This window comes from Natator depressus, chromosome 4, assembly GCF_965152275.1.
Source record: "Natator depressus isolate rNatDep1 chromosome 4, rNatDep2.hap1, whole genome shotgun sequence".
Classification (NCBI taxonomy): domain Eukaryota; kingdom Metazoa; phylum Chordata; order Testudines; family Cheloniidae; genus Natator; species Natator depressus.
This window is the reverse complement of record NC_134237.1, coordinates 29,473,248-29,500,226: the sequence shown is the minus strand read 5'-3', so window position 1 is coordinate 29,500,226 and position 26,979 is coordinate 29,473,248. Positions and strand designations below refer to the sequence as shown.

Here is a 26,979-nt window from a genome sequence, read left to right as displayed (position 1 = left end):
TGTTTTTTAACTCAGGAGGTAACTATCTTGGACTGCAAATGTACAGATGGAAATGCACAAACGGAAGAAACTGCTCTATTGCACAACCGTGCAAGGCAACTTCAGGAACCGCTGACAGAGTCAAAGCCTCCAAGGAAACTGAGGCAAATATTTGCTTGTCCTCCTCAAGGCCTCCTTGCCCGAACAGTGACAAATGGTATGTAAGGGACAGGCTATGCATAATGTTTAATTCTTTGACATAAGAGTAGACATGCCAACATTTCATTTTCTAGATGTGGTAGCTGACAGCTTTTCTGTAAACAGTAAAGAAACATGAAGGGACTGTTATTTTTGACCTGTCAGGCAAATCTTTAGGTGCACTGATGGAAGAATTTTTATGTAGAACAAGGACTTGCATTTTTAGTGCCTTTCCTGCCCCACCCCCCGCTCCTTCTGTCTTATGGTTTATCTTCATATTAGAAATTGTTTTCATCAGAAGCGTGAGCTCTTCATCCTGTTTGAATGTTCTCACCCACAAATGAACTGTAAAAAAGATTATAAATCATTACATTTCTGGCAAAATAAATGGCTTGTGTTGAAATTAGGTCATGAATACACTAGTTTGCAGAAGAACCTTCTTCTGTTACTTAGGACTCAGTCCAGCACTACATACCTAAGATTTTGCAAGCCTAGGATACTGGCCCCAAGGCAGATTGACCCATTCAATAGAAAGGTTGGCCTGTTATAGAAGTCCAAGATAAAAATTCCGGGCTGGCCAAGGATTGCAGAGCTTCCCAAATGAAGGCACTCATGTATGTGAGAGCCTTCTATCCTATGCTCTGCCACTCTGGATTCACAGGCTCGTACATTTATTACCCCACTGCCTCCCTCTCCTGGCTGCCTGGGCCTTGTCACAAGAAGAAGAATCTCCAACTCTAAAATGCAGTAACTTCCCTGAATGCTTGTGTGGAGATGGTGCAAGAGGGCAGGGATGGATCATTCTGCGATTTTTTTTCTCCTCTTCCATCTTCTGTTTGTGTCCATCCTTGCTTGCTCTCCCCGGCTGATTGCAGACCAGAGCTGTGAGCCTGGAAGAACAAGATACCTTCAGGTTATGAACTATCTGTATTTTCCTCTGCTTGACTGATGTATCAGGGGAAACTCTCTGCCCTGCGTTAGGTTGTGTGGAGACCCCCTGTGCATACCCCATTGCTAGGGATTGTTTTCATCGTGGAAGAATCCAGTGCATAAAACTACCCCGCTGCAATTTTCTTTTATTCTTTCAAAATGAAACTTGAGCTATACTCTAACAGCAGGTTTCAGAGTAACAGCCGTGTTAGTCTGTATTCGCAAAAAGAAAAGGAGTACTTGCGGCACCTTAGAGACTAACCAATTTATTTGAGCATGAGCTTTCATGAGCTACAGCTCACTTCATCGGATGCATACTGTGGAAGCTGCAGAAGACATTGTATACACACAGAGGTATTGTTTCATGGTCTCTGTGTGTATATAATGTCTTCTGCAGCTTCCACAGTATGCATCCGATGAAGTGAGCTGTAGCTCACGAAAGCTCATGCTCAAATAAATTGGTTAGTCTCTAAGGTGCCACAAGTACTCTAACAGCAGTAAGCCATGCCAGAGTGTATGGTAGGAGATTACTGGTGCATTCATCAAGCAGCTGAAGACGTCGCAATACAAGCAAGATGTGTGTTAATAGGATTACTCACCTGCTTAAATTTAAGCACATACTTAAGTGCTTCTCTGTATCAGGGACAGATGCTCGCTCAGCATCTTGCGGTACAGTTAAGCCTCTTCGTTTTCAGTTTAAACTGATTTTTACCAAAAAATTCCCAAGTTTTACAAAAGGTATTATTCAGTTGTTTCCAATTTTCACCCTACTTTTGTATCATTCAAATATATAAAAAATAACTTGTTTTATTAGGAAAATACAATACACTGCATGAGATATATGTATTATGATAATACATTAGTCTGTGTGTATAGGCAAAGTTACCTGTTGAAGTAAGGTTATGTATTAGTCTAGAAGATACACACAATAAACCAACAGGCGCACACACAAGCTCCAAAGTGTGTGCCTATCTGAGCATACTGATGAATCTCATGCCCACCACGTAACATTTCAAGCTGTTAGCAGATCACGATCTAAAGATTTGATATACTAAAATGGGAAGAAAATGAAAGTCTCTGTCAGAATATGTTTCAGAACACAAGGAAGTATTCAAAAGTTTTAAAAAAACAAAAGCAGGAGAAAAGGATGCAGTTGAGTGTATACGCTGCAAATGGTGGGGCTCAATTATTACATATAAATATTTATAGGCTAATAATTCTAAGTCTACAACAGTAAACTGTTTATTCAAATGAAAAGTTGTATTTAGGGATTAGAGATGTATTGTTTTCTTAAACTCAGAGGTGGCGTTGTGTTCCGAGTTCTGTTTTAGCTCTGCAGCAAACCACATTGATGAACGGAATTCAAAGCATTAATCTACTGAATACTTTCCCCCCGTCTTTCCGTCCACCAAAATAAATCCCGATATTTACCCAGAAAAATAATTAATAATTTTTGCACTGATTTTCACCTGTTTGTTTGGGGTTTTTTTGTGGTAATAAACACTGATAAATTCCCAGGAAAAAATAAATAAAATAAAAACTGAAAACAAAGGGTCCTAAGTACGGTACATACACTATTATGACTTACTGTCATATTTTAGCACCAACAAAATCAGAGCTCCAGCTCAAAGAACATCAAAGATTGTTGTAACTAAACTGACATTAAATGTTTTATTTCTAAAATCAAGCAGATAATACTTTCCCTCCCCCCGAAAAAGCATTTACAAATGTGACTCTAAAGTGAACTAAGCTATTCCTTGGAGATTATTAAATATATTTTTCCTGTCTTCTTCCAGTTACAACAGTAATACTTGTCTGGGCTGTGGTGTGGTCCATCACAGGCAGTGAGTGTCTTCCAGGCGGGAACATATTTGGAATTCTGTTTCTCTTTTTTTTTTCTGTCATTGGAGGTAAAATTTTTGGGCTCATTAGAATACCAACACTTCCTCCTTTACCTCCTCTTCTCGGTAAGTATTGTGTGATATATTCTTTCTCTTTTTATTCTTGCATAGTTTTGCTTAGGAACATAGGAATTGAAATACAGGATCAGACCCAATGTCCCTTTAGTCCAGTGTCCTGCTTCAGACAGTAGCCAATACCAAATACTTCATAGGAAGGTGTGGGGTAATCTGTCCACACACCGGTCTCATCCTCATCTCTAATAAAGATTGGCTGTAAGCCATAATGCACAAGGTTTAATATCCCTTCTATAACTTTCATTCCTGCCACTGTGGCTACCCTGGAATTTGAATGTAGGATTTCTGGCACTGTAAGTGAGATCCATACCCCTAGGCCACCAGGTTTCAGGATAATAATGAATTCATAATACAAGGAGTGTTACTATTAAGCTGTCTTGCATGTATCTCAAAAGGAAGTTTCTAGTACTTTAAGAATCTCTTTCCTTGCCCCACCTCCCCCAGCAGACTGTTTCTTCCCCCTTTGTCTGTCTTGACTCAAGCTTGTCACCATGGTTGCTGACCTGGGCTCAGATTTTCCCACCTGTGACTCAACAATCCCCTGTCACAAATGATTTTAAAATGTGTCTTAGTTTCAAAGTATAATGAAACCCAAACATTTCAAAATTCTCCAGGAAGAAAAATTCCAAAAAAAATTCCGTTTTTGGGTTGATCAAAACGTTTTCTTTCCATTAGGACTTTTTTCCTTTATATAATATAATACAGAATAACAAAAACTTCAAAACAAAATATGGTTTCAAAACAAAAAATTGAAAAGTTTCATTCCAAAAATGTAAAAATGAGATGTTGTGAAATGGGATGTTTTGTCTGAATTTTTTGTTTTGTTGTTTTTCTAAATGTCGGTGAAATCAATACAATTTCATGAAGTGTTTCAGTTTTGATAGAACTGCATTGATAGAAGTGCAATGTTGTATGAAGTGGCATATAGCATTAGGTATAGCAGCCTTTAGACAGTGAACTCGTTTTGCAAGAATTTGGATTCACAAGTAGGAAGAGATTCAAATGGATAAGAGAAAGGAGAGAGAAAATTTTGCAAAGTCAACCCCTTTTTATTTTTAAAGCAAGTCTGAGCTACTGTTTCTGACCATATCAGTTCGTCTTACTTTTTGTAAACTACTCCTTTGCTCAAAAGTTATGACTTGGGAGCAAAACTACTTGTCAGGTGCGTAATGCTGAAGAACAGAAGCATAAGCAGGATAGCACATGCCTGATGAGATGCTTTTGACAATCTTCATGCTAAAGGTTCCTAATATTTGAGGAAAATCTGAAAAACTCTAGGAATCAAGGAGGGAGAAGGGAATATTAAATGTTCTTTGTTTTCACATGAAAAATGGTGATAAGAATACAAGGACCTATATTCATTCATGGACGTCCTTGCCTTTGATTTATCCCTTTTAGAAGGAATTTGGTCCAATGCAGATGACTTCCTACTACTTAACCCTTACAGTGAGGCTGGGTGGTGCAATTGCCAGCAGATCAGCTACATGGGGGCATATTGCAGATCTTCTCTGTGCTGTGAAGGGGGTCTTTATGCCAGCCCTGCATAGATTAAAGGAGAGTATCGCAATGAGATGGTCTTAAGGGGCTATGAACCCTATAGTTATGCAGGTCCTGTGACCCTAACATGGCAAAAGAAACACAGAGAAACTGTAGCCAGTGTTCCAACCCATAGGCTGCTGTGATTGCACAGTGAAGCACAAATACACCCTGGTGCTGCCTTTGTTTCTCCTAGAGGGCGTGGGAAGAAGAACAAACAGTAGCTATCAGGTAGACATGTTCCAGGTCAAATACAAGCCATAGCCAAGGCCTGTCGGCACACAGCAGGCAGTCTGTGAGCAACATGAGCACAGTATTGACCCCGCAAAAAAATCTTCTTATGATTTGATATTTCGTAAGATAAATGTTAAGCTCTGCTACAAAATTATACGTTTGCCGGTTCAGGCCCTAAGATAAGCCTGTGTTTAAAAATACCTTTTTCGCAAAGCACTTCCAGTAGCCAACCATCTCACTGGAGACTGCAAAACAAGCATTTGCAAAAGGTTGAATTTTCCTTGTGGCTCAAACAGAGGATGGGAGCAAACAGCTGAAGTTCCTCCTATGTGACTGTTGCATTCATAAGAATTTTAAAAATCTGTGATTTAATTTTTACACATACTATATATTTTAGGCTAGATTTTCAAAGGAGCTCAATCTGCACCCAATCACTCCCCTTTAGGCACATGGATAAGGGGTCAGATTTTCAGACAAGCTCAGCTCCCATTGACCAATGGAAGCTCCTGGCTGTTGAGTACTTGTCAAAGACTATGTCTACACGAGAGACCTTACAGGAGCACGGCAGTATTGATGCACCTGAACGCTGTAAGATCTCATGTGTAGCCACCTTATGCCAACGGGAGAGAGCTCTCCCATCAACGTAATTAAACTACCCCCAATGAGCAGCAGAAGCTTCCTTTCTTCTGTTTAAAAAAAAAATGCAGCACTTAAGCATTTAGTTGGGGATTAGTCCTGCTTTGAGCAGGGGGCTGGACTAGATGACCTCCTGAAGTCCCTTCCAACCCTGAGATTCTATGAAAGACATAAAGCTGCCTATGTTCATGGTGGGCTATGTAGTCTGGAATGGGCTGCACTTGGATGGCAGGTCTTAATTCTGATGTCTGTCACCAGTACCATGTGTGCTCAGTGGGTTTGCTTGTTTAAGAAAAACAGGGTTTTAAATCAGGTCTCAGTATGTTTCTTCCTGCTGCCCATCTGATTGTTTTGTGTATCTCACTTCTTAATTTCATCCGATGCATGACTTTAGATTTCTTTGCTTTTATTAATCCTATTTCTCAGCACATGATTGCAGGACATAAGATACGATTATAAAACTCATATTGACAGCACTGACCCCCTGACAGGATGGCAATATGATCTACTGGATAGGGCACCGGACTGAGAATCAGATGTGGCTTCTAATCCTGGGCTACGCTGTGGAATGAACCATGACCAGCTGGTTGTGGAGTGTCTACATTTTCATTTTTAGTGATGTTAGCCAACTTGAGTTACTTAATAATCAGTGAATTACAGCACAACAAAAATCTTTAGTGAAAATAGGGCCTATGTGTTTGTACAGCACCTGGTACACTGGGGGCTCATTGTTGGTTGAGGCTTCTAGGCACTACGGAAATGCAAGTAATAACAGTAATGTAAAAAAGGCCTAAATGGGGCATTGCTGATCAGTGGAACTGCTAATTCCCTTTGGAAATTAGAAAAATTAGAAAAAAACATTTTTGCAAGAGCCATCAAATTACGTAGCTATGACCACCTCGGACAGAACTTCTTAAATTTATGTGCTGACTAAAATTTCACTTAGTTTACTGTTGATGACCAATTTACATTTAATATAGGACATATCCGCCAACAATTCACCAATAACAATATTTTCTACCACCAGTTTGGTATGAGTCAGTCAAACCACATAACTTCCAATACCCTTTACCTCTTAATTTCCTCCTCAGTTTCCTCTTTGCTTCCTGTCCTCTAATTTTTCAATTTTAATCTCTCTGGTTCTAGAGTAACATCTGTCAAGTAGGCCACTAACTCTTCAGAGACGTATTCCTGTCCCAGCATAGCAGATCCTAATTTTCTCATTGAAGTTTTCCACAAAGATTCTGACTTCACTCTAGACGCTACTGAAATACAATAATAACAACTCAATCAAGAAATGCTTGCTTGCTTTCTTTTTAGGGATGTTGCTTGCAGGTTTTCTCATCCGAAATACCCCATTCATCAGTGACATAGTCCAGATAAATCCGAAGTGGTCTGCAGCGCTGAGAAATATTGCCCTTTCCGTTATCTTGGTCCGAGCTGGGCTTGGCCTTGATCCAAAGGTACAGTATCTAATGTTTCTGGTGTAAAAACATACAAACAAACAACCCACTAACAGTATCAAAATATTTGATCAGCTGTTTGCTTGAAATCAATACTGTATCAAACTATTAAATCTCATAAGTTTTGCATTTTATAGCCTTGTTTCTGTTAGAAGTGGTTTAAAATACAATACAATATTGTTCTTATATTAGTGAAGGTTAAGAATATCTATACCCTCTCAGCTGGATATATAGGATTGGTGAGCATTCCATTTTGTGATATTTTTTTTCCCCACTAAATAAATAAATAAAATTATTTCTGTTTTGTGAGCCAGACATCTTAGTTACATGCACTTTATCTTGATTTGCCAAGTTGTGTAAATTGTTCCATTTGTGTAGTAAGTTTTCCTGTAAAGTCTATTGTCCTGCTAAGAGATCAGTCAAAGGGAGAAAAAAGTAAAATAAACAATGCAGGGATCCAGGACACTGAAGAGAAGAGAATCTCCTTTATGATAAGACACTCTGGTGAAAGGAAACCCTACAAGTAATATTTTTTTATTCTTTTATGCGAGGATATTAACTGTAAAGAAGAGTCCAGCTGTCCTAGATGAAAAGATAGCTGACATCGGTCCTGATAAATAATAGATCCCATGATATTTCTATGATCCCTTCCCCAGCCACTACGAAACTTGATATCTCCAATGCTAATAAAAGAGGGGAATAAAAAAGGGGGGCTCCTGCCTGGTTTACAACTTGACCACCTAAATTAAGCTGTAAGGTGTTGTCCTGTTCCTACACTTGAACAGAAGTAGAGGATATGTCAGGCGTTGTCATAAATATAAAGGGAAGGGTAAACCCCTTTAAAATCCCTCCTGGCCAGAGGAAATCTCCTCTCACCTGTAAAGGGTTAAGAAGCTAAAGGTAACCTCGCTGGCACCTGACCAAAATGACCAATGAGGAGACAAGATACTTTCAAAAGCTGGGAGGAGGGAGAGAAACAAAGGGGTATGTGTGTCTGTCTATATTCGGTTTTTGCCAGGGATAGACCAGGAACGAAGCCTTAGAACTTTTAGTAAGTAATCTAGCTAGGTATGTGTTAGATTATGATTTCTTTAAATGGCTGAGAAAAGAATTGTGCTGAATAGAATAACTATTTCTGTCTGTGTATCTTTTTTGTAACTTAAGGTTTTTGCCTAGAGGGGTTCTCTATGTTTTGAATCTAATTACCCTGTAAGGTATCTACCATCCTGACTTTACAGGGGGGATTTTTTTTTATTTCTATTTACTTCTATTTCTATTAAAAGTCTTTTTGTAAGAAAACTGAATGTTTTTTCATTGTTCTCAGATCCAAGGGTTTGGGTCTGTGGTCACTTATGCAAATTGGTGAGGCTTTTTATCCAACATTTCCCTGGAAAGGGGGGGTGCAAGTGTTGGGAGGATTGTTCATTGTTCTTAAGATCCAAGAGTCTGGGTCTGTAGTCACCTAGGCAAATTGGTGAGGCTTTTTACCAAACCTTGTCCAGGAAGTGGGGTGCAAGGTTTTGGGAAGTATTTGGGGGGGAAAGACGTGTCCAAACAGCTCTTCTCCAGTAACCAGTATTTGTTTGGTGGTGGTAGCAGCCAATCCAAGGACAAAAGGGTGGAATATTTTGTACCTTGGGGAAGTTTTGACCTAAGCTGGTAAAGATAAGCTTAGGAGGTTTTTCATGCAGGTCCCCATATCTGTACCCTAGAGTTCAGAGTGGGGGAGGAACCTTGACAGGCGTAACTTGCACATGTTACCTAAGCCTACCTAAACTCAGACACTTTTCCTAGTCAAGATAAGATCTGGATAGGAAGTGTCCATCATGACATGACTTGAGATTTTTCTTGAGAATACTCACTTATAGTCAGTCCCAGAAAATCTCAGGTTGCATCATTTCTATTGTTACACTCTAAAATGTCAGTTTTTCAATGTAGCATCCTATTCTTTATCAAGACATTCAAGAGGGCTTTTAAACATTGTGTTTGGGCACATCATTACACACAGTTGGGCTGTCAAGTTCAGCATTTGAATTCTTTTCCCTCGGTGATGTGGTCATTTTCAGACCAAAGGAGACCAAAGCTAGGACTAATTCAAAGATGGGCTCAACCCACTAAATGCCCTAAGTCCTAGCTTTTACAATAGATTGTACTGTATGATACCATGTTACTGGGACTTCAGTAATAAACCAGAGCAGATCTTTAGCTGCGTTCCTCTTTATGAAATTGAAGGGTTATGTTGTTAATGTGTAAATATATTTCTATTTCAGGCTCTGAAGAAGTTAAAGGCCGTCTGTTTAAGGCTTTCTTTCGGGCCCTGCCTCACTGAGACATGCGCAGCTGCCGTTCTTGCCCACTTTCTGATGCATTTGCCATGGCAATGGGGATTTATATTAGGGTAATTTACTCTCTTTTCTCCTCTGTAAAAATTCAAAATGGCTTAATTCTAGCTGATGCTGCCTATCGCCCTGCTAGGGATCTTCCCTTGAACTAAAGAATGCTACAGCTAGCCCAGTGCATCATTCATGCACTGCCAGGCAGAAGACAGGGGTTCAGTACTAGTTGCCTGTGTGTTTTGCAGTGGTGTAATGCTGTGAAAGCTATACCATGCCCTATGGCTGGTTTGAGGGGAAGGTGTTCATAGGTAAGGAAGGGAATCTAGCCTCACTGCATTAGACTGGCAGGGATGCTGGTTGTGATGTGGGCCCTTGAGCGTGAAGAGTTAACATAAACAAAAGAACCATGGGGTGATAGAATCCTGGGGGCTTTGTCTGGAATGCAGAGGGCCTTTAGGAGCAAAAATAAATGTTGTAGCAGGCATTCTGTTAGGACGTAGAAGTACTGGAGTTCAGAATTTCCCATTAAAGAGCCACCTATAGTGTAGCCATGCCGTTAGAATTGGATATGTCCTCTACTCCTTGTGGTGACGGGAAGTTTATTCATCTTGTTCCATCAAGCCCCTTATTTTAATGTCACCCACTTGGGCACGTGACAAAAGTGGACTGTAGGTTTACACAGACGTAATTAAAAGGGGATTTTCCAGTTGAGTATTTTATTTTTAAGAAGGGATGAATGAAATTCTGTGTGTTTAGTTTTGTTCTAGGTGCTGTCTCTCCTGCTGTTGTGGTCCCCTCTATGCTGATCTTGCAAGCAGGAGGGTATGGTGTTGAAAAGGGTGTCCCAACCTTGCTAATGGCTGCTGGCAGCGTTGATGACATCCTGGCCATCACTGGCTTCAACACATGCTTGGGCATGGCCTTCTCTTCAGGTACACTACCTAATCCATCGATGGCAAAATCCAGGGCAAATACAAAAATATGATAAGGAATCTGCCGTCTGTTATGGTCAATTAGTGATAAATCGATAGGGGCTTGGTTTATATACTGGAGACTCAGATAATAATTATGTGTGAAATTACCCATGTGCAGAGCAAGTGGCTGATGCTAATCAGATATGCAGTAAAGCATATTAGTATGTGCTGGGACCTGGGAAACCTGAGTTTTGTTCCGAGTTCCTCCACTGACTGGCTGTGTGACCTTCAGGAAGTTATTAAGACTCTCTGTCCCCATTATTTTTATTAATTTATAATTCTGAACACGTAGGTGTGACAAGCAATTCCATCAGCATTTTCCCTCACTCTTGCTGCCCATGTAAAGTTAGAGAGTCATTTGGGTGGATCGTCTTCTTCTTTGCAGATATTAGACAAACTGTGATATTTACAAAAAAAGTCAAATCTGTGTTTTTAAAAAAAATCAAATAACTGGTTTTCACCAAAACAAGTATTGGTGGGGAAATGTCTCAGTTGATTAATACAATAGAAAACTTCCCAGATTATAATTGCAAACTTTGTGCCCTGAGAGCCTCTCTGACTGTCTTGGGGGAAGAGTTTCCAAGTGGCGTGTTGGAAGTGGGTAGCTCTTATTCTTGTCACTGTCACTAATTTGCTGCACACTGTGTTAAATTTCCTACCACCTGTCATCATTTGCAGCTACTGACTGTTGTTGATAGGGTAAGGATTGCCTATATGGCCATCTCATCCCTATAAGGACTGTGTACGTTTCCCTTTCTCCCTGTTGCTCATCCCATGAGAAAACCTGTTAACCAGGCCACTGTCATAAATCAGGTTGTCTCTTAAGGTTTATCTTCACTAGTAAATAAGGCAGAGTTAGAGCACAGACCTGAAGTCATGTTTTAGGGCTGTGAATTAGGAGTGGGATTTTCTGAGCACTCGGCATTAGCCTAATTCTGCTCCCATCAAGGTCAGTGGTAGAACTCTCACTTCAATGGGAGCAGAGTTAAGTCAGCACTAAGCGCTTTTGATGAACCCAATTTGGGTGCTTTGTAAACTGAACTAATTTTTGAATGCATCTCTAAGTGGCAGCCTGTTTAAGGGCCAACAAGAATAGTGACTTGTTCATGTGAGGAGGTTTAGCGGTGAAGGGGAAACATAGGCCAACATTAAGGTCTGGTCTACACTACAGAGTTAGATTGATGTAAGGCAGCTTACATCTACCTAACTATGCAAGTGCCTACACTTAAATATTGCTCCTGCCGACGTAAGTGTCACGCTACGCCAACTTAATAACTCTATCTCCATGAGTGGCATAGAGTCAAAGTCGAGGTAGATAAATCCATATAGTGGCCATGTAGACGCTGTGTTACTTACGTTGACTGTTACTGGCTTTCAGGAGCTGTCCCACAATGCCCCTGAAAGTACAATTGATACAAGGTGAGGACGTGCACCACCGACACAAGGAGCAAAGTGTAGAGACGCATAAGTGATGTAATTACTGTGGCGGCTGTATGCCGATGTAAGTTAGGTTGACTTAATTTTGTAGTGTAGACATGGCCTAAGAAATACTATATCATCAATATTTGTAGCTAGAAATCAACAAATGGCTGATCTGGTGAAAGTGTTTGCAAATTAAATATTTTTAGTAATTTTGTATTTCAAAAAGTAACTTAACTTTCTTAGACATGCATGTGACTTCCATACTGTGTAGATGAAATTCTTCCCTGCCCAAAAAAACCCTACAAGGTGAAAAAGTCTCTAAATCTTCCCAGTATGAACTCAGAGCTCCAGATACCATCCCATCGTGGGGAAGCGTTTACAGCCACACATAGGAGGCAGAATATGTCATATAGAAATAATATGGTATCCAAGGGTTTATGGGGACATCATGTCAGATTGTGGGGCACCTGTGAGAGGACCTTGCGTGTCAGTGCTGCTCCTCCTCTGTGCCTTCCCCTGACAGCACTGCTCACTCAGAAGCCATGCTGCCAATGATTCTCTCCATTCAGATTGCACGTGAATCTCTTTCTTAGAAAGCAGAAGGGAAAATCAATGCTGTCGTGAGCACTGTTAATTCCCACACTGATTTCCTCCAAGGGGCCTGAGGGAGGCCTCCCATGTACATCTCCTGCTCCTCAGCTCTGCCCCTACCTTGGGGTTGATCTACCCCCACAGAGAAGACCAAAGTCTCAACCACATGCAGATGAATATCTGCAATCTTGCAGAGAAAGCATGCGGTTCAGCATACTTCCATCCCCATGCATAGCATGTGAGCCCTTGAATTCTTGTTCCTTTTCTCACCTCTGTGCAGAAGAGCAGAAGCTCTCACCATATAGTTTAAAACTACAACATTACCGTGAATCTGGGGGCTATGCTAATCCCCTTATTTCTTGTCCAACATTTTGTTGCTTCTTTCTGTATTTTTTCTTGAAGAAGGGATGGTGACTAGTGGGTGGTATGAGAGCGGTTGTGCATAAATACTTTTGTCTAAGCCCTCTTCTCTTACTGTTCACGAACAGGTTCCACGCTTTACAATGTCCTCCGAGGGGTCCTGGAGGTTGCAGTTGGCATAGTAGCTGGTGGGCTTCTAGGAGTATTTATTCAATATTTTCCAAGTAATGATCAGGTAAAACTACCCAAAAACTTTTCTGAAAAGATACCACCTAAGGTATCTTGCTAAGAGTAGAGACTGGTTAGCAGGAGAACTATACAATCCATTTCCTAACTCTAAATGGGTATGGATATGACTTCATAGAGAATGGTATGTGTCTAGCACCAACGGTTGTGAATCCTGTGAATTTTTATTATTTGTCATAATGGATTACTTGTTTGCTGTTAGGGTAATGATGTGCGATTTCATAATCCTCCAGTGTTCTGGGAGTTTAGACCCTTAGACCTCCCTCTGAAGTCACTGGGAGTTTTCATGCTCAGCGGGAGCAGAATCTGGCCCCGATTTCAGCCAATAATGTGAACATCAATTAGATTGATGTGCTTCACATATGTGCAAGAGAACATTCCTTTTTATGTGAGTTGCTTGCAATGGGCGCAATATGCTGAACTAAGAGCAAAGTGACAATCCTAGTGCTGAGTTTCCTGGGTTTAACTGGTTTCTTATACTCTTAATAATATTTTAACATTCAAGAGTATTGTGTATTTGTTGCCTTCAATAAAAATTAAGATTACATTATTTTAAAATACATAAGGCCTCTGTAGTTGGCTCTAAGATTAAGTAGACAGAAATTTGTTTACAGTTTGCATAATGCCTTTGGACTAGAGGAATATGAGATTATAAAATATCCCAAAAGATATTGGGTAACATCCTTGCCCCATTGAAGTCAATGGCAAAACGCCCATTGACTCACCTGGAGCCAGGATTTCATCCTTTGTCTCTTGATTATTGACATGAAGAACACATTACGGAAACAACCAGATGATTATATGCTGCTAACTCAGTGGTTGCCATTAAGTAAGATTGTTTGTATAGAACTTCATGTTTAGAATCCTATGGTACAAAAACCCTTTGCACACACAGATTTCTGATGGATAGAACAAAGGAAATATTGAACATCTGAAATTAAAGTTCCATAGGAATAGAAGTAAAAAAGAAAATAAACAAAACATCCTCATAGCTGACATCATTCCTGGAAGCTCTGGTTCCTCCATCTCGGTGCGGTTTCTTATTGTTGTTTTAATGAATCTAAGTAAGCTTTTTTCCAATTTTTTTTTTTTAAATAAAAATGTACTTTTGTTTATTCCTTTCCCTGGTTCTAGACATCTCTTGTATGGAAGAGAGCATACTTTGTGTTGGGCCTGTCCATGTTTGCTGTTTTTGGCAGCCTGTACTTTGGTTTCCCAGGATCAGGAGGACTCTGCACACTGGTCTTGGCCTTCATTGCAGGCATGGGATGGTCCAGTGAAAAGGTGAATATTTAGATACCATGCCTCATAGCCAGCTGAAGTCACTTTAAATACACAGGGTCAGATTGTGATCTTGGATGTCTGGAGGGTGTTGACCAGAACCTCTTAAGGGCAGGAGTAAGGTCACCTGGCTATAAGGCAATGCCCATGCTCATGTGAGAGAAGCTAGAATCAACTTATTAGTGCATGGTGGATATATTTCTTAAAGAGCGCGTCCCTTTATTTCGGTCATTTAAAAAGAGTTTTATTAAATAAAGTATTTCTGCAGATTGGTGCCTAACAAATGTGGTTGCGTTTGCCACTAGTCAGTATGCATAGGATAATAATGGAGAACACCTGTAGAACCCTTCAGCTATCACTGTGGAATGTTTGAATGGACACACTGGCAAAGACATTAGGCGTAAACGCTGATGTGCCTTAATAGTGATCCCATCTGGCAGTTTTTATCTTCAGCATCTCGGGGCTATGTAGTTTGACAGTGATTTATATATGTGCATGTAAGTTTAGATGCAGTTATATGAGACATATACACACAGAGAAAAGCTCGCTGAGATACAAGATCTTCTCTGGCTGTGTTGAAGAAACAAGTCTCTGGAAATGTAAACATATAAGGAAACAGGGACTTGGTGTTTCTTCCTGCAGATGCACAATATCCTGCTAATGGTACAATATGTACTGTCGTGAGTGAAACATCAAATTCATTTCCAGTACAGAGTCTTTTCCCTGTTCCTCTAGGTGCAAAACCCTTCTTTGTATAAGAAAGCACATGGCAAAGGGCTGAGCAGTACAAACACACTTTCACTCCCTCTGTTTAGTAAAAGGAAGGTAATTGCTATGAATTATGACTTGTACAGGCATAGTGCAATTTTGCTTTACCAAAATAATTTTGCCTTCAAATCATAATGGGCTATGTCTGCATCTTGGCAACCCCATTGCATCATTTTTTTTCTTTTTAAAAATATTAATTTTGCAATATAATGCAGACAAAAATGGACACAGAACAATATCTCAGTCAATGTCATTTTATTTTGTGATGAAATCAAATGTTGAGGCCACAAGGTCCAATTTTTGTAACTTTACAGATTGCACCCCTTTCCTTGTAGGTGGCTGTGGAAGAAATTGTTGCAGTCGCATGGGACATCTTTCAACCCTTTCTCTTTGGTTTAATTGGAGCAGAAATATCCGTTTTGTCTCTCAGGCCTGAAACTGTCGGTAAGACTACTCGGAAGACCAATAGTTTTGACTAGAGTTTTTGCTAGCTATCCTGCCAAAAGAATCACCACAAAACAGCTTGTAGTGACTATTGGCCTATAGGTTATGGCATAGCTATACAAGTTTGTTTCCTTTGTTTTACCTGCCCTAGACATACTGCAGCAAATGCTCTTGTGAGCATCTTACTTCTATAGCAAATAGGGTTTGCCAGTGGTGGGTTGCTCAAGTTCTGCCTACATCTCCTCAAGTTCTGAATAAAGTCTGAGTTTTCCAATCAATACTGCAGAGTTAATTCTAAACAAAGTACTACATTATGGGGAAATCTGAAGCTCCTTACCCCAGCAAAACACTTGACTTCTGTGATAGTTTTGCCTGAGAGAGGAGTGCCAGATTGGGCCCTGTATGCTGAAAACATCATTTTCACAAATGCACACTCGCATCGCAAGTGATTTTAAGTGACAGTGGCTCTTTCAAGATAACGTCTTGCATTATCTGCTGCATTGGTCCTTGTTGTCTGAAGTATCCTCCATGCTTTAAGACACCACATTGTTACTGATTCAGTAAAAATCTAGCTTTATAAAATACCTCTAAACATACGGTATTGGGTCATTTCTAATAGTCTGTATCTTGTTTTTCTAATTTTAAAAAAATTGACACACACATGTTGTTAATCAGCAATTTTAAAAGCTCGTTCTTCCTCAAATATGCCCGCCATTTCAAGAAGTTCTTTTTCTCTCTGCTGTAGGGCTTTGTGTTGCCACACTGGGTATTGCCTTAACAGTACGAATCATTGCCACATTCCTGATGGTGTCTTTTGCTGGCTTTAACTTCAAGGAGAAAATATTTGTCTCATTGGCATGGATCCCCAAAGCGACTGTCCAGGTAGAGTATGCAAGAGGAGGAATGACAGGATCATAGAAGACACTGTGGCTGATTCTTCTCTCACACCTGTTTTACACCAGTCAAAATTCGTTGACCACAGTAGACTTATTACTGATTTGTGCGGGTGTAAGTGAGAGAAGGGTTAGGACCATTAACTGATCTGTGTGGGACTCTGAAATAATGAATTCTGGGTTTCCGTATTGAAATGGGCAGGGGAGTTGCAACACAATACTTGGGTGCGTGCTGCTGTTCACGCCCCTGTGGTTCAAGCTCCAGGGCAGTGTAGACATAGCTTAAGTTTCCTCTCCAGTATCCTGTGGCTCCCTTCCCAGGCTGGCAACAGAGTTTTCAGTCTCTCTACATACTGTTAGAGCAGAACATCACTTTCTTGTCAATAGGACAGAGGCCACAAGTTGGCTCAGAAATTCCACTTGTGTTCTTCAGCTTCATTTTGGAGAGGCAGCATGACCAAGTGGTTAGAACTGGGGACTACTTGCAGTCAAGCTTTGCCAAGGTCTTACTCTGTGACCTTGGGCAAATCACTAAACCTCTCTGTGCCTCACTTTCCCCATTTGTAAAATACTTACCTGCATCACATGGATACTGGGCCAAAGCTAAGAAGGTAAATACCTCCTGCAAGATGCCATAATTCCCACTGAAATCAATTGAGGGTCCTCAGGTCCTGCTGAAGTCTTGCATCTTGTGATGTTCTGCAAGATCAAGTTCAGTCAGAGGCTATCCTCATTAAGTGCTTTCAGGCCTATCAAAGGAATGGCTAAATAGAAGGTTATGTATTATTTGCATTTTATGTTTGGAAAGTGCTTATGTGATCCTCCAGGGCAGACACCTATATAAGTATAACACATTAAATAAACGTACATTTCACAGTTTAGACACAACGGCAAGGGCTTTTTACTACTTGAAATTTCAAGTGCGTGGACTTAGGGTCGCTGCTGTATGTCTTTGTAAAATGCACCAGCAGCCCTATTATCCATTGGGGAATCTCGTGTAGGAGCAGAGGGGTTATTTGAACTTGATATTTGACACTTGTGTGACCACTGCTGGGATACTGTGCCCAGTTCTGGTGCCTACAACTCAAGAAGGATATTGGTTAATTGGAGAGGCTGTTCCTGTTCTGCCACACGGGTCCTGCACTCCTGTCCTCTCATGCCACTGATTCTGGTCTCAGTGACCTGGTCACTTGCAAACAGAAATGAATAAACAGAACAGAAAAAAAACATATTGGCAGACTAGATAGGTGGACATTTAAAAAAAGAAACTGATTACAGTGAGTAGAAATCCCCTTTGACAATCTAGGAGATGGAGAGAGATGGCAAAGTAAGGTGAATGGTGGTTCTGTAAGTTGTTTCAACCCTTTCTGTCTCCTTCATCCTCTAGGCATTTTCTGTGTCTTTCATTCTGCCATCCTATAGCTTGTTTCCTAGTTGAGCAGAGACACATGGTACCTCAGCAGTCAGGACTCGATTCCTCTGAGTGCTGCTTTTCCAACCCTTGCTTTCCTTCATCTGCCCTTTAAAAGTGAAAGTACGTAGTGACATCATTTGAGCAGCAGAAAAGCTAGGCTAAATATGCATCTGGCCCTGAACTTGGACTTCACTGTCGCTTTCTAGGCAGCCAGGAAGCAAACTATCAAACAAGGGAATGCACCTCTCCTTCCATCCCTTCCAGAGAGGTTTGGTTGTCATGAGGAAAGTCTAACCATCTATAAAGCTTACTGTGGGTGGTAAAACAAACTGTTTTACAGCAGAGGCCCTAGGCTGAAAAGCATATAACTGTAAAAAGCATGTGTGTTCAATATCAGTTTGGACCCAAAATAAATGTCCGGAGCCTCAATTTCAGTTCAAGTGTAATAGGCCTATCTTGCATAATGTGGTTAATTAGTTGGGGCTGAAGTGTTTTCCAGGTGCTTTGTACAGGGGCTGTACCTGTTTAAAACCTACTCTGTGAAAGTCCACCATTGAAGCTGGCAGCTGTGATCCTCAGGAGATGCCATGGCTGACAGTCCCCAGGTGAAGTTTCCAGGGGCTGAGGGCAAAGCTGTCTCTTTGGAAGGCCCTGGCCTCTGGGACCTGCAATCCCCAGAGATGAGACAAGCCTGAGTTTTGCACCTTTTAAGGCCTATTCCAAGACTAATGACCGAAAATCTTAAAAATTACTAGTGATTCTGGGTGCCCAAGTTAAAGTACAAATCAAGCCCCTTAAAAGGGTTGAATTGGGCATCAAAAATGGTAGCGCCCAAAAGTCACTAGTCATTTTTGAAAATGTAGGCTTAATTAGGCCTTCCCTCATAATGGAGTAACATGATGGCTCAGCAATGTTTCTCATGGAAGACAATCACCAAGGGCAAACCCGCTTGAAAAGGCAGCTTAAAGTAGAACAAAGAATGAAGGCCATTCTTCTGATGTAACCCTTAACCTTGTATATGGTGCTTAAATGTTATGGTGTTGGAAGTGTTAGAAATGTAAATAGATGACAGCTACTTTGAGTAAAAAGAAAAAAGAAAAGGAGTACTTGTGGCACCTTAGAGACTAACCAGTTTATTTGAGCATGAGCTTTCGTGAGCTACAGCTCACTTCATCCGATGAAGTGAGCTGTAGCTCACGAAAGCTCATGCTCAAATAAACTGGTTAGTCTCTAAGGTGCCACAAGTACTCCTTTTCTTTTTTCTTTTTACGAATACAGACTAACACGGCTGTTACTCTGAAACCTTTGAGTAAAAAGCAGACATCCCCCTGGCAATGAGAATGTATGCAAGCTAACAATGCAATGGATGTGCGCATGTGCACCCACAGAGAACTGCAAGTGTAGGATTAGACCCTTCATTTACCTCTTTAAATGCAAATGGTTAGTTGTTCCATTTCATTGTTTTCTTTAACAACATTTTTCTTTCTCTGTAGGCAGCGATAGGTTCCCTTGCCTTAGATACAGCCAGAGGGCATCAGGATGAACAGCTGGAAAAGTATGGAATGGATGTGTTAACAGTGGCATTCTTGGCAATCCTGATCACAGCTCCAATTGGAGCGCTGGTTATTGGCCTGGCAGGGCCCAGACTTCTGCAGAAGGCTCAGATAAGCAGTTGTGAAGAGGAGGAAGGTGTTGGAGGAGGAGGAGAAGAAGAGATCCCTGGGCCTGCATAGGAAAGAAACGGTGGATAGTATATTGGTCTCACAGCTGCTGCTACTAGTTACTTAGTAAACACAATGTCTGTATTGTTCGGAAAGAAACTGAACTAGGTAACAATCAGTTACTGGTCCTAAAACAGGAGCCCCCATGTTCTGCAAAATATTTTAAACTGTTGATAGAGCCTTATGAGGAAAGATGAAAAGAAATAAATGTAGACAGTATGTAGGCTGCCTAGATGATGACTGATGGGATAGGAAAATGGTCTTTGGTTAGTTGATGAGCGTGGGTGTAAACACCACAGAAGAAGAACTGTTCAAGGTGTACAAGTGGAAGTAATGAGATGAAATTTGAACAGAAGAAAATTTAGAGTGAACGTCAGGAATAACTTTCTCATGTTGAGATTAGAGATTGGGGAAGGATGTAAGAGCCCCATCCCTGGAGCCACTTAAAGTTTGACAGGAACATGCACCTGACAACTGGTGGACAGTGTATGGAACAATCCTGCACCTAAGACGGGGATTGTCAGCCTTGTCCCATCTGGAACCCCAAAACCTGTGTTTTCGTGCTGTGATCCACCCAAGTCTCTTGCAGTCCTTCGTAGCTGCAGAGGATTGTGTGATTCAGTCATAGCAAGAAACTGCAGGAGCATTTGGGTGGTGAGTGGGTACACTGGGGATTTTGGTTAGTGCTTGTGTGAGTTCCTTGCTGGAAGGCTGAGTTTGGAGCTGGCAGGGGGGTTGACTGGAGGGGTTGTTTAGGGTTGGGATGGCTACTACTAGGGATGTTTCATTTTCTGCTCCCTCCTGCACACACACAACTCAGTCCTGGGACACTTGAGCGAACCTGGCCAAAGAGGTGGCTCAGCAGGGATGATGCCTAGGGGATGGAGCAGCCTCACGCTCCCTGGGGGCAGGACCCGGGGTGGGGAGGCTGCTGTGGAGCCTGGAAATCACTTCCCCCCACACCACTCCAGAGCTTAGCTGAGGGGTGGAGAGGCTTCCCTGTGTCAGTGCTGTGCCGGGCTTTGGCACATGCAGGGCTTGGCTCCTCCTGGCTAGCGCCCCGGGCTGGAGGGTCTTGGGCTTTCCATGGCTGCCATGGCAAGTGCAACTATGGAAAGAAAAAGAGTGACCTAGAGAAACACTGCATGGAGCAATAGAGAGGAGCCAGATCCATCAGCGTGGCACTCAGAAGCCTGAACAGACCAGCACAAGACCAAAATGAACGGTGGAAGCTGGTGGATGCCCTGCACACCAGAGGAAAAAGGAGAAGCAAGAAATATTTGCATGTATCTCTCCCTCCCACACAGTTTTTACAAGCGAGGTATATACTTATCAAGGTTTGTTAGCATGGGATGGTGTGAATCTTAATAGAAAGGCAGGTTCCATATGGATTAGAAGTGCAGTAATACCTAGAAATGTACATCTTGATTGATTCTCCTTCAGAAATATCTCACCAGGGGGAGCAAAAGGCTTAGACACGTGGGGTTTTTTCCTTAATTTTGCTTAATACAAACACTAGGCTTCTTACTGTTGCGTCAGTCTTTCCCACACATTCAATACAATCTCATTCAGATCTGATTTCCAAAATAACCTGTTACAAATTGTATCTTTCCTCCCCACTTCTCAAGCTGGAAGCAAGCCTCCAACAACCACTCCTTTCTAATCAAGGTCAAAATCTGCTCCTTCCATTGCCACCAGCCTTACGCCCTCAGTCAGGTGTGTGGTATTGTCTGCTGCCGTGAAACAGTGCCTGAGGGTCTGTTCTCAGTGCCCCTTTTCCCAGCAGCACTTCAGAGTGGTTGATGAACTAGCTCTCCGGAGAGCTGCTCCCCTACTCCAGTCAGAGGTATGGAGTCCTTAAAGCATCCTTCAGGAAGAGAGCATCCTATATTATTTTTTAATTGAGGGAGCACTGCATTTGAACTCCACATTGGTGTTCAGCTGCCTGCTTTTACTAACAATACTGAATTGTTTTTATAGTACTGTATACTCTCGATGTACCCAGAGATTTTGGGCTCCCCTTAATATTGGTAGGGGTTTAATCAATTTTGTGTCCAGCGCCTATGTTGTTAACACTAAGTTTAAAAAGGACAAAAATCTTTTCTTTAAAAACAAAACAAAAAAAGATATAGCATTGTGTGGGTGTACATGTATGTGTGGGTGTGATACACTCAAACACAACAAAAAACTTCAGTAAAATCCTGTTAAGGTTGCTAGAGTGCGCATAACATAAATACAACCATAAAAAAGCCAGAAAACTTAGTCAAGTTTTCATTTAAACTATGTAGTCTACAGTCTCAATTCACCACCTCCATATGACCTCGTAACACTTTCCTCTTCTCTTCTGCACAAAATGTGTGACCTTTAACTCTGACCACATTTGAAATGATTAGAAATTGATGTTTTCTAACTGTTTGGAACGATGAATTGGTGCTGTGCTTTTTAGTAGATGGGTAGCGTCTTTGTTGTGGATTTGTAGTTGATGGCTATGTTTGTGTGTGTGTGTGTGTGTGTTTTTTTAAATAGCAGTAGTTTTAATAATTGTTTATCACATTTGGAAGTTGTTTGTAGATGTATTATTTAGTGATGAAATTAGGAAATTTGGTGGTTTTTCCAGTAGTTCACGTCTGTGCTTGGAGTTAAGGTTGTACGTCTTACATGGAAGTGGAGAGAAAAAAATCAACTTAATATTTAACTTTAAAAGATATGTAGCAAATAGAATTGTTCTTACTCAAAGGGTTACTGTGCCAAATTTGGAGAATTAATGTAATTAAGAAATAGTCCTTAAGCTTTAAGTGCAAATCTTAACACGACTATAGAATCACTACTGAAGTCTCTAATATGCACATCACCTGTGTGGAGATGTCTGTGATAAACTGCAGAGCCATCTGATAAATTGCATTTATCTCCTGCAGCTTTGACAAACCTCACTGCACTTTCTTAATTTATCTCTCTCTAGGGGGACCCACTTCCAACCTTCTGAATATCTGAGCAGCTACATTCAGCCCCAATATTGTCTATTTAAAAAAATAAAAATAAACTGCCAGCTAAATGTTTCCTCTTCCTTCTTTCCCTTCCTCCTCCTCAAAGAAAAAAAGTTAGTTTTTCCTAAAACTAAACTGACCCATGATGGCTGTATTAAATCCTGGACCAGTGACAGGTATACAAATATCTCATGACCTTCAAAACTGGAGTTTAAAATGTTGTCATGGGGGAGGGGACGAAGAGACTACCTGCTTTCCAAAGGGGATATAACCTTTGTTCCTAGTAAGATATTCAGATATTTGGACCTCGAAGTCATGATTTTTTTTTTAAATATGGCAAAAGGCTATTTAGGATATTTCTTAAGATAGTTGTTAAATGTAGGAGTTATAATTTCACTTTCCCTCTTCTTTAGGATGTGTCACAAGTTGATATCTAGATTGTTTATCCATTTAACTGCTGCATCATTGAGGGCAACAAGGTGTTGCAGTCAGTCCACTTTCCAGTCTTCTGATTGTGCACTCCTTCACCATATGTCTGATCATCTGCATTGCTGCCCCGCAGTCACACTGTGAAGAGTGGGCTAAGCCAGATTTCTGAACTATGTCAGCCCCTTGGCCATTCCAGTCAGGAGAGCATTAAACCTAGTCCAGTATCTGCATCTGCGGCTAAAAACAGATAGATATATGTGAGGGCTTCTGTCAGCATGCCTGACTCTCTATCTCAGAGTTGTTGCCACTCTGCAAGGACGTAGCTGTTGGCCCTGATATGATGCTGGTCATCTGAGACTGGCATTGGGCTGGCAGCAGTGGACATGAGTGTATGAACTGCTGCTGCAAAACCATGTCACGAAGTCAGTCATGGCGCGTTGTGGCGGGACATGTCTCTGCCTTCTTGTGGCATTCCCCCAGAGTAGTGTCAAGTGAAATGAAAGGAGATAAAAGGTGGAACATAGGCTCATGTTCTAAGCCTGCACTTTCCCTCTGACTCCTGTATAACTGGACTCATGGTAACTAATGTCCCCATTCAGCAAAGCACTTAAGTGCATGCTTAATTTTAGTATGTGCTTACGTGCTTTGCTGAATAGAGTTGGCTTCAAGCACAGGCTAGAACTATAGGTTTTTACCAACAAAGGGATTAATGAAATAATCCCAATAATAGTTTTAAAAATCCTTTCAATATTTCTACAGTAGTTTCACATTTACAGAGTACATAATGCTGTGAAGTGGTATCAAGGTTTTATTGACATTGCTGGAGTTATTTGCATAACTCACTCATTGCTCAGCCACTTGTAATGCATGCAAGCTTAGGTCAGTAAAGCCTTTTACAACATACCGTGGCATCTTGTGTTCCCTGTAAACAAAATTAATGCGCAATTAAAAGAAAATACAATGGAGTTTTATGATGCAAACTTCTTATATGAAAGTGTAAAAGCAACATTTGCAGGTAAAATTATAGAAGCCGAATAAGAAAACCCCTAAAACTGATGTTTTGACAGCGTGGTGTGCTCTTGATATTCTGCAGTGGGTGATGTGTGTTCCGGGCTACCTTAGGACAGAACACAGGAAAACAGCAATCAGCTATGTGAACTTCTGGCATTTACAAAGCTCTGTAGTTGTGGCGGTGATATCAATATAAGGGATTACTTTTTTTTTTTTTTTTCCTGTCAGATTGGTAGCTTTTGGGGGTGACTGATGTAAGAAACCGATTATGAAGTATACAATTTATTTTAAAAAATTTATAAAGTTTTAAACATTTTTACCAAAGAAGCACAAGTCATTTTTATAACTTTTGTATTTTTTTTTATATATATAAAGATATCACATGCTATGCCACTACCTTGTTTAGAATTAAAAGCATTTTGCTAGTAATAACCCATTTTAATTTTACTATGAGGATTATTTTATTTAGTCCACTTGTAAGGTATCTAAGTTCAGTAGAAGAGAATGCAAACAATGTTCAAATATGACGACTGTAATAATGGACAGAGCTAACCACCTAATATTCTAGCAGGAAATTGGAAAGGTGGCTTTTCCTATCTTTGCAGTAAGGTGTCAGATTTGATCTATTACCTTTGATCCTCATCCCGCTCCCATTGACTTCAGGGGTCCAAGATCAGTTCCCTGGTGAAGATAACTTGGTCAGTCTTTATATGTGTGGTAGACTTAAAGAATGTACAACTCATGTTTGTAGTTACGCATGCTAAACTAAGAATATCCTAGTCTCATGCTTGGGGATGCAAACTGTTTGTCAAAGGGTCAAGAAGGATTTTTCCTCCAACCCCCATCTGCCCAGAAACAGCATTTTATGGTCTGCATTGCCTGCAGCTGAAGAGCCCAGTACTGTTCCCTGCAAGAGGCAGGATCAGGTATAGGAACAGATGGATTTGGGTAGATGGCAACACTAATGGTTCTAATTTATAAAATGTCTTGAAGAAATAGGACAAAGCTGGAGTTGTAGAGATCTAACTGCAACAAACTAAAAAGCACAAGAGGTGTAATGTGGGCAGTGCTACTGTTGTCCCCTTCAATACAGGCTTCCTGAGCCTGCTGATGCATTTGATACCATTAGCCTTCATGTTGCACTGGTGCATTTATATTTCAACCTCCAGGTGGTGGTAGGTTGAAACAGAAAGCCCGCTGTTAACTTGATACACTAATGTGAAATCATTCCTGGTTTGGGTTTTTCCACAGTGAAGCTTTCACACCAAAACTGTCTAAAGACTATTTTCAAATATTGTGGACTTTCTTTATTTTAGATTTGGCTATGCATTTGCAGAACCAAAATGACATGTTTGCATGTTCAGGAATACATGCAAGCATGTATACTTTTGATTTGAAGGTCTCTTCTCTAACAAGCTTGATCCAAAACACACTGAAGCCTACCCATTGATTTCAGTGGGATTTGAACCAGGGCAGATGAGGCAGCTTCACCAGTCTCTTGCATTTCAAAATCCATTAAGATTTATGGATGTCATGTCTCCTCAGAGCTTAACTTTATTAGTATCTTGCTGAATTAAAATGGCAACAGAAGCAGCCAGAAAAGGAAGTAGAAAAGAAATGACTGACTCCTGCTTTCATATGCACTGACTGCATGTGTTCCAGGTGCAATACTCAATAAAGCTTCGTGCTGCTGGAAGCAGCAAAGCGGTGGCTTGTCAAATACTTCTGTCTTTATAAAGAAAAATCAAGACAAACAGTTCATACGTGTTCAGTGGGCAGACTTGTAACTGGTTTAAATATCAAAGATACTTCAGCAACCTCAACTGACAGCCAAGAGGCAAAAGTACTTTGTCATGTATTTAAGTTATTTTAATGTGCGATTGCATTAGGTGCATGTTGTTTGCTACTCCTGCAGGTGAGCCTTTTGAGGGAAAACCAACAGATTTTGTAGTTCACAAAAGCTTATGCTCAAATAAATTGGTTAGTCTCTGAGGTGCCACAAGTCCTCCTTTTCTTTTTGCGAATACAGACTAACACGGCTGCTACTCTGAAACCAGATTTTTGGCAAATAACTTTGTGCTTCTTGAACTCTACCCCGATCTTCATTACAAAGATGCATACAGTGTACTTCTCACAAATAAGTAAATCAAACTACTTGAATGCAAAAGTTTTGAGTTACTAGATAAAAGCTGGAATTACAAATGGACTTTTATAACTTAACCAGCCTCTTTTGATAGCTTGTGGATTTTAAGGGTGGAAAACACCATTTAAACACAGGCCATGAATTTCACCCAGTAATTCTTCGATCAAGCCCAATAATTTAGATGTCTCTCTAAAAGCGATAGTCTAGTTCAAGCCCAATCTTAAAGATTTCAGTTCAAATTATTTTAGTACTTTTATATAATAGTTAATTCTCCACTATTGACTCAATAGTAATTTTTGAGTAGATGGGCAATACATATAGTAATCTTAAGGCTCCTCTATACTAGAAATATCTTCTAAGTTCTAACTACACAGTACTCTGACACAATTTGACCTTGCCTTTATTAGGACAAGACCAAACTATGTTCTGGAAAAGTATTAAAACCTTACAGTAGGTCTGTACTCCAGTTCCATTACATGGTTTGGTAGACCAAGTATGTTAACACAATAGCATCCTGACATTTTATAAACACTGTCCTATAAAATACCATATATTCTACTACAGCCAGGCCCTTTTAGCACCTCTCACTAAATCTAGAAATGCAACCTGTTATAGACAGAGCCTAAGCTTACATTAGAAACATTGGAAAAAATGTCTACCATTAGAGAAGCTGTAGTGTAGATAAGCTGCTGTCTAAATGCAGTATTTCTCAGGACTGTGTTGACATGAGGTTGAGGATGGTATTGGCAGTCAGCAGGGAATTCCAAGATTACTAGCACTGGTTCAGCTAAATTGTTGTTAATGGTGAAAAAAAAAAAAATCACTAGTATAAAGGGGGCCTTAAGGTCTAACTCTACAGAATGCAGATTGTGGCACTGTCATCTGTTAGATTTTTCTTTAGGCTTTGAAAACTGACCTATAGTGCCTTTCACTGAAGGATCAAAACTTTTGATAAGCATTGTTGGCTAAGTAAGAATTGAAGACTGATAGATGAAACTGTGGCACAGGGA

The 26,979-nt window shown here is 40.6% G+C and overlaps 1 protein-coding gene across 1 annotated transcript in view; it reads left to right on the top strand.

The window, feature by feature from the left end:
• Positions 1–24,045, top strand: part of LOC141986311 (sodium/hydrogen exchanger 9B2-like) — a 28,702-nt gene extending 4,657 nt beyond the window's left edge. Inside the window, exons 3-12 of the mRNA XM_074950689.1 lie at positions 16–196; positions 2,904–3,074; positions 6,810–6,952; positions 9,223–9,350; positions 10,045–10,220; positions 12,764–12,870; positions 14,016–14,165; positions 15,266–15,374; positions 16,120–16,256; positions 19,175–24,045. Coding sequence (XP_074806790.1) covers positions 16–196; positions 2,904–3,074; positions 6,810–6,952; positions 9,223–9,350; positions 10,045–10,220; positions 12,764–12,870; positions 14,016–14,165; positions 15,266–15,374; positions 16,120–16,256; positions 19,175–19,414 — 1,542 coding nt within the window. The 3' untranslated portion in view covers positions 19,415–24,045. The remainder of the gene's footprint in view (positions 1–15; positions 197–2,903; positions 3,075–6,809; positions 6,953–9,222; positions 9,351–10,044; positions 10,221–12,763; positions 12,871–14,015; positions 14,166–15,265; positions 15,375–16,119; positions 16,257–19,174) is intronic.
• The last annotated feature ends 2,934 nt before the right edge of the window (positions 24,046–26,979 follow it).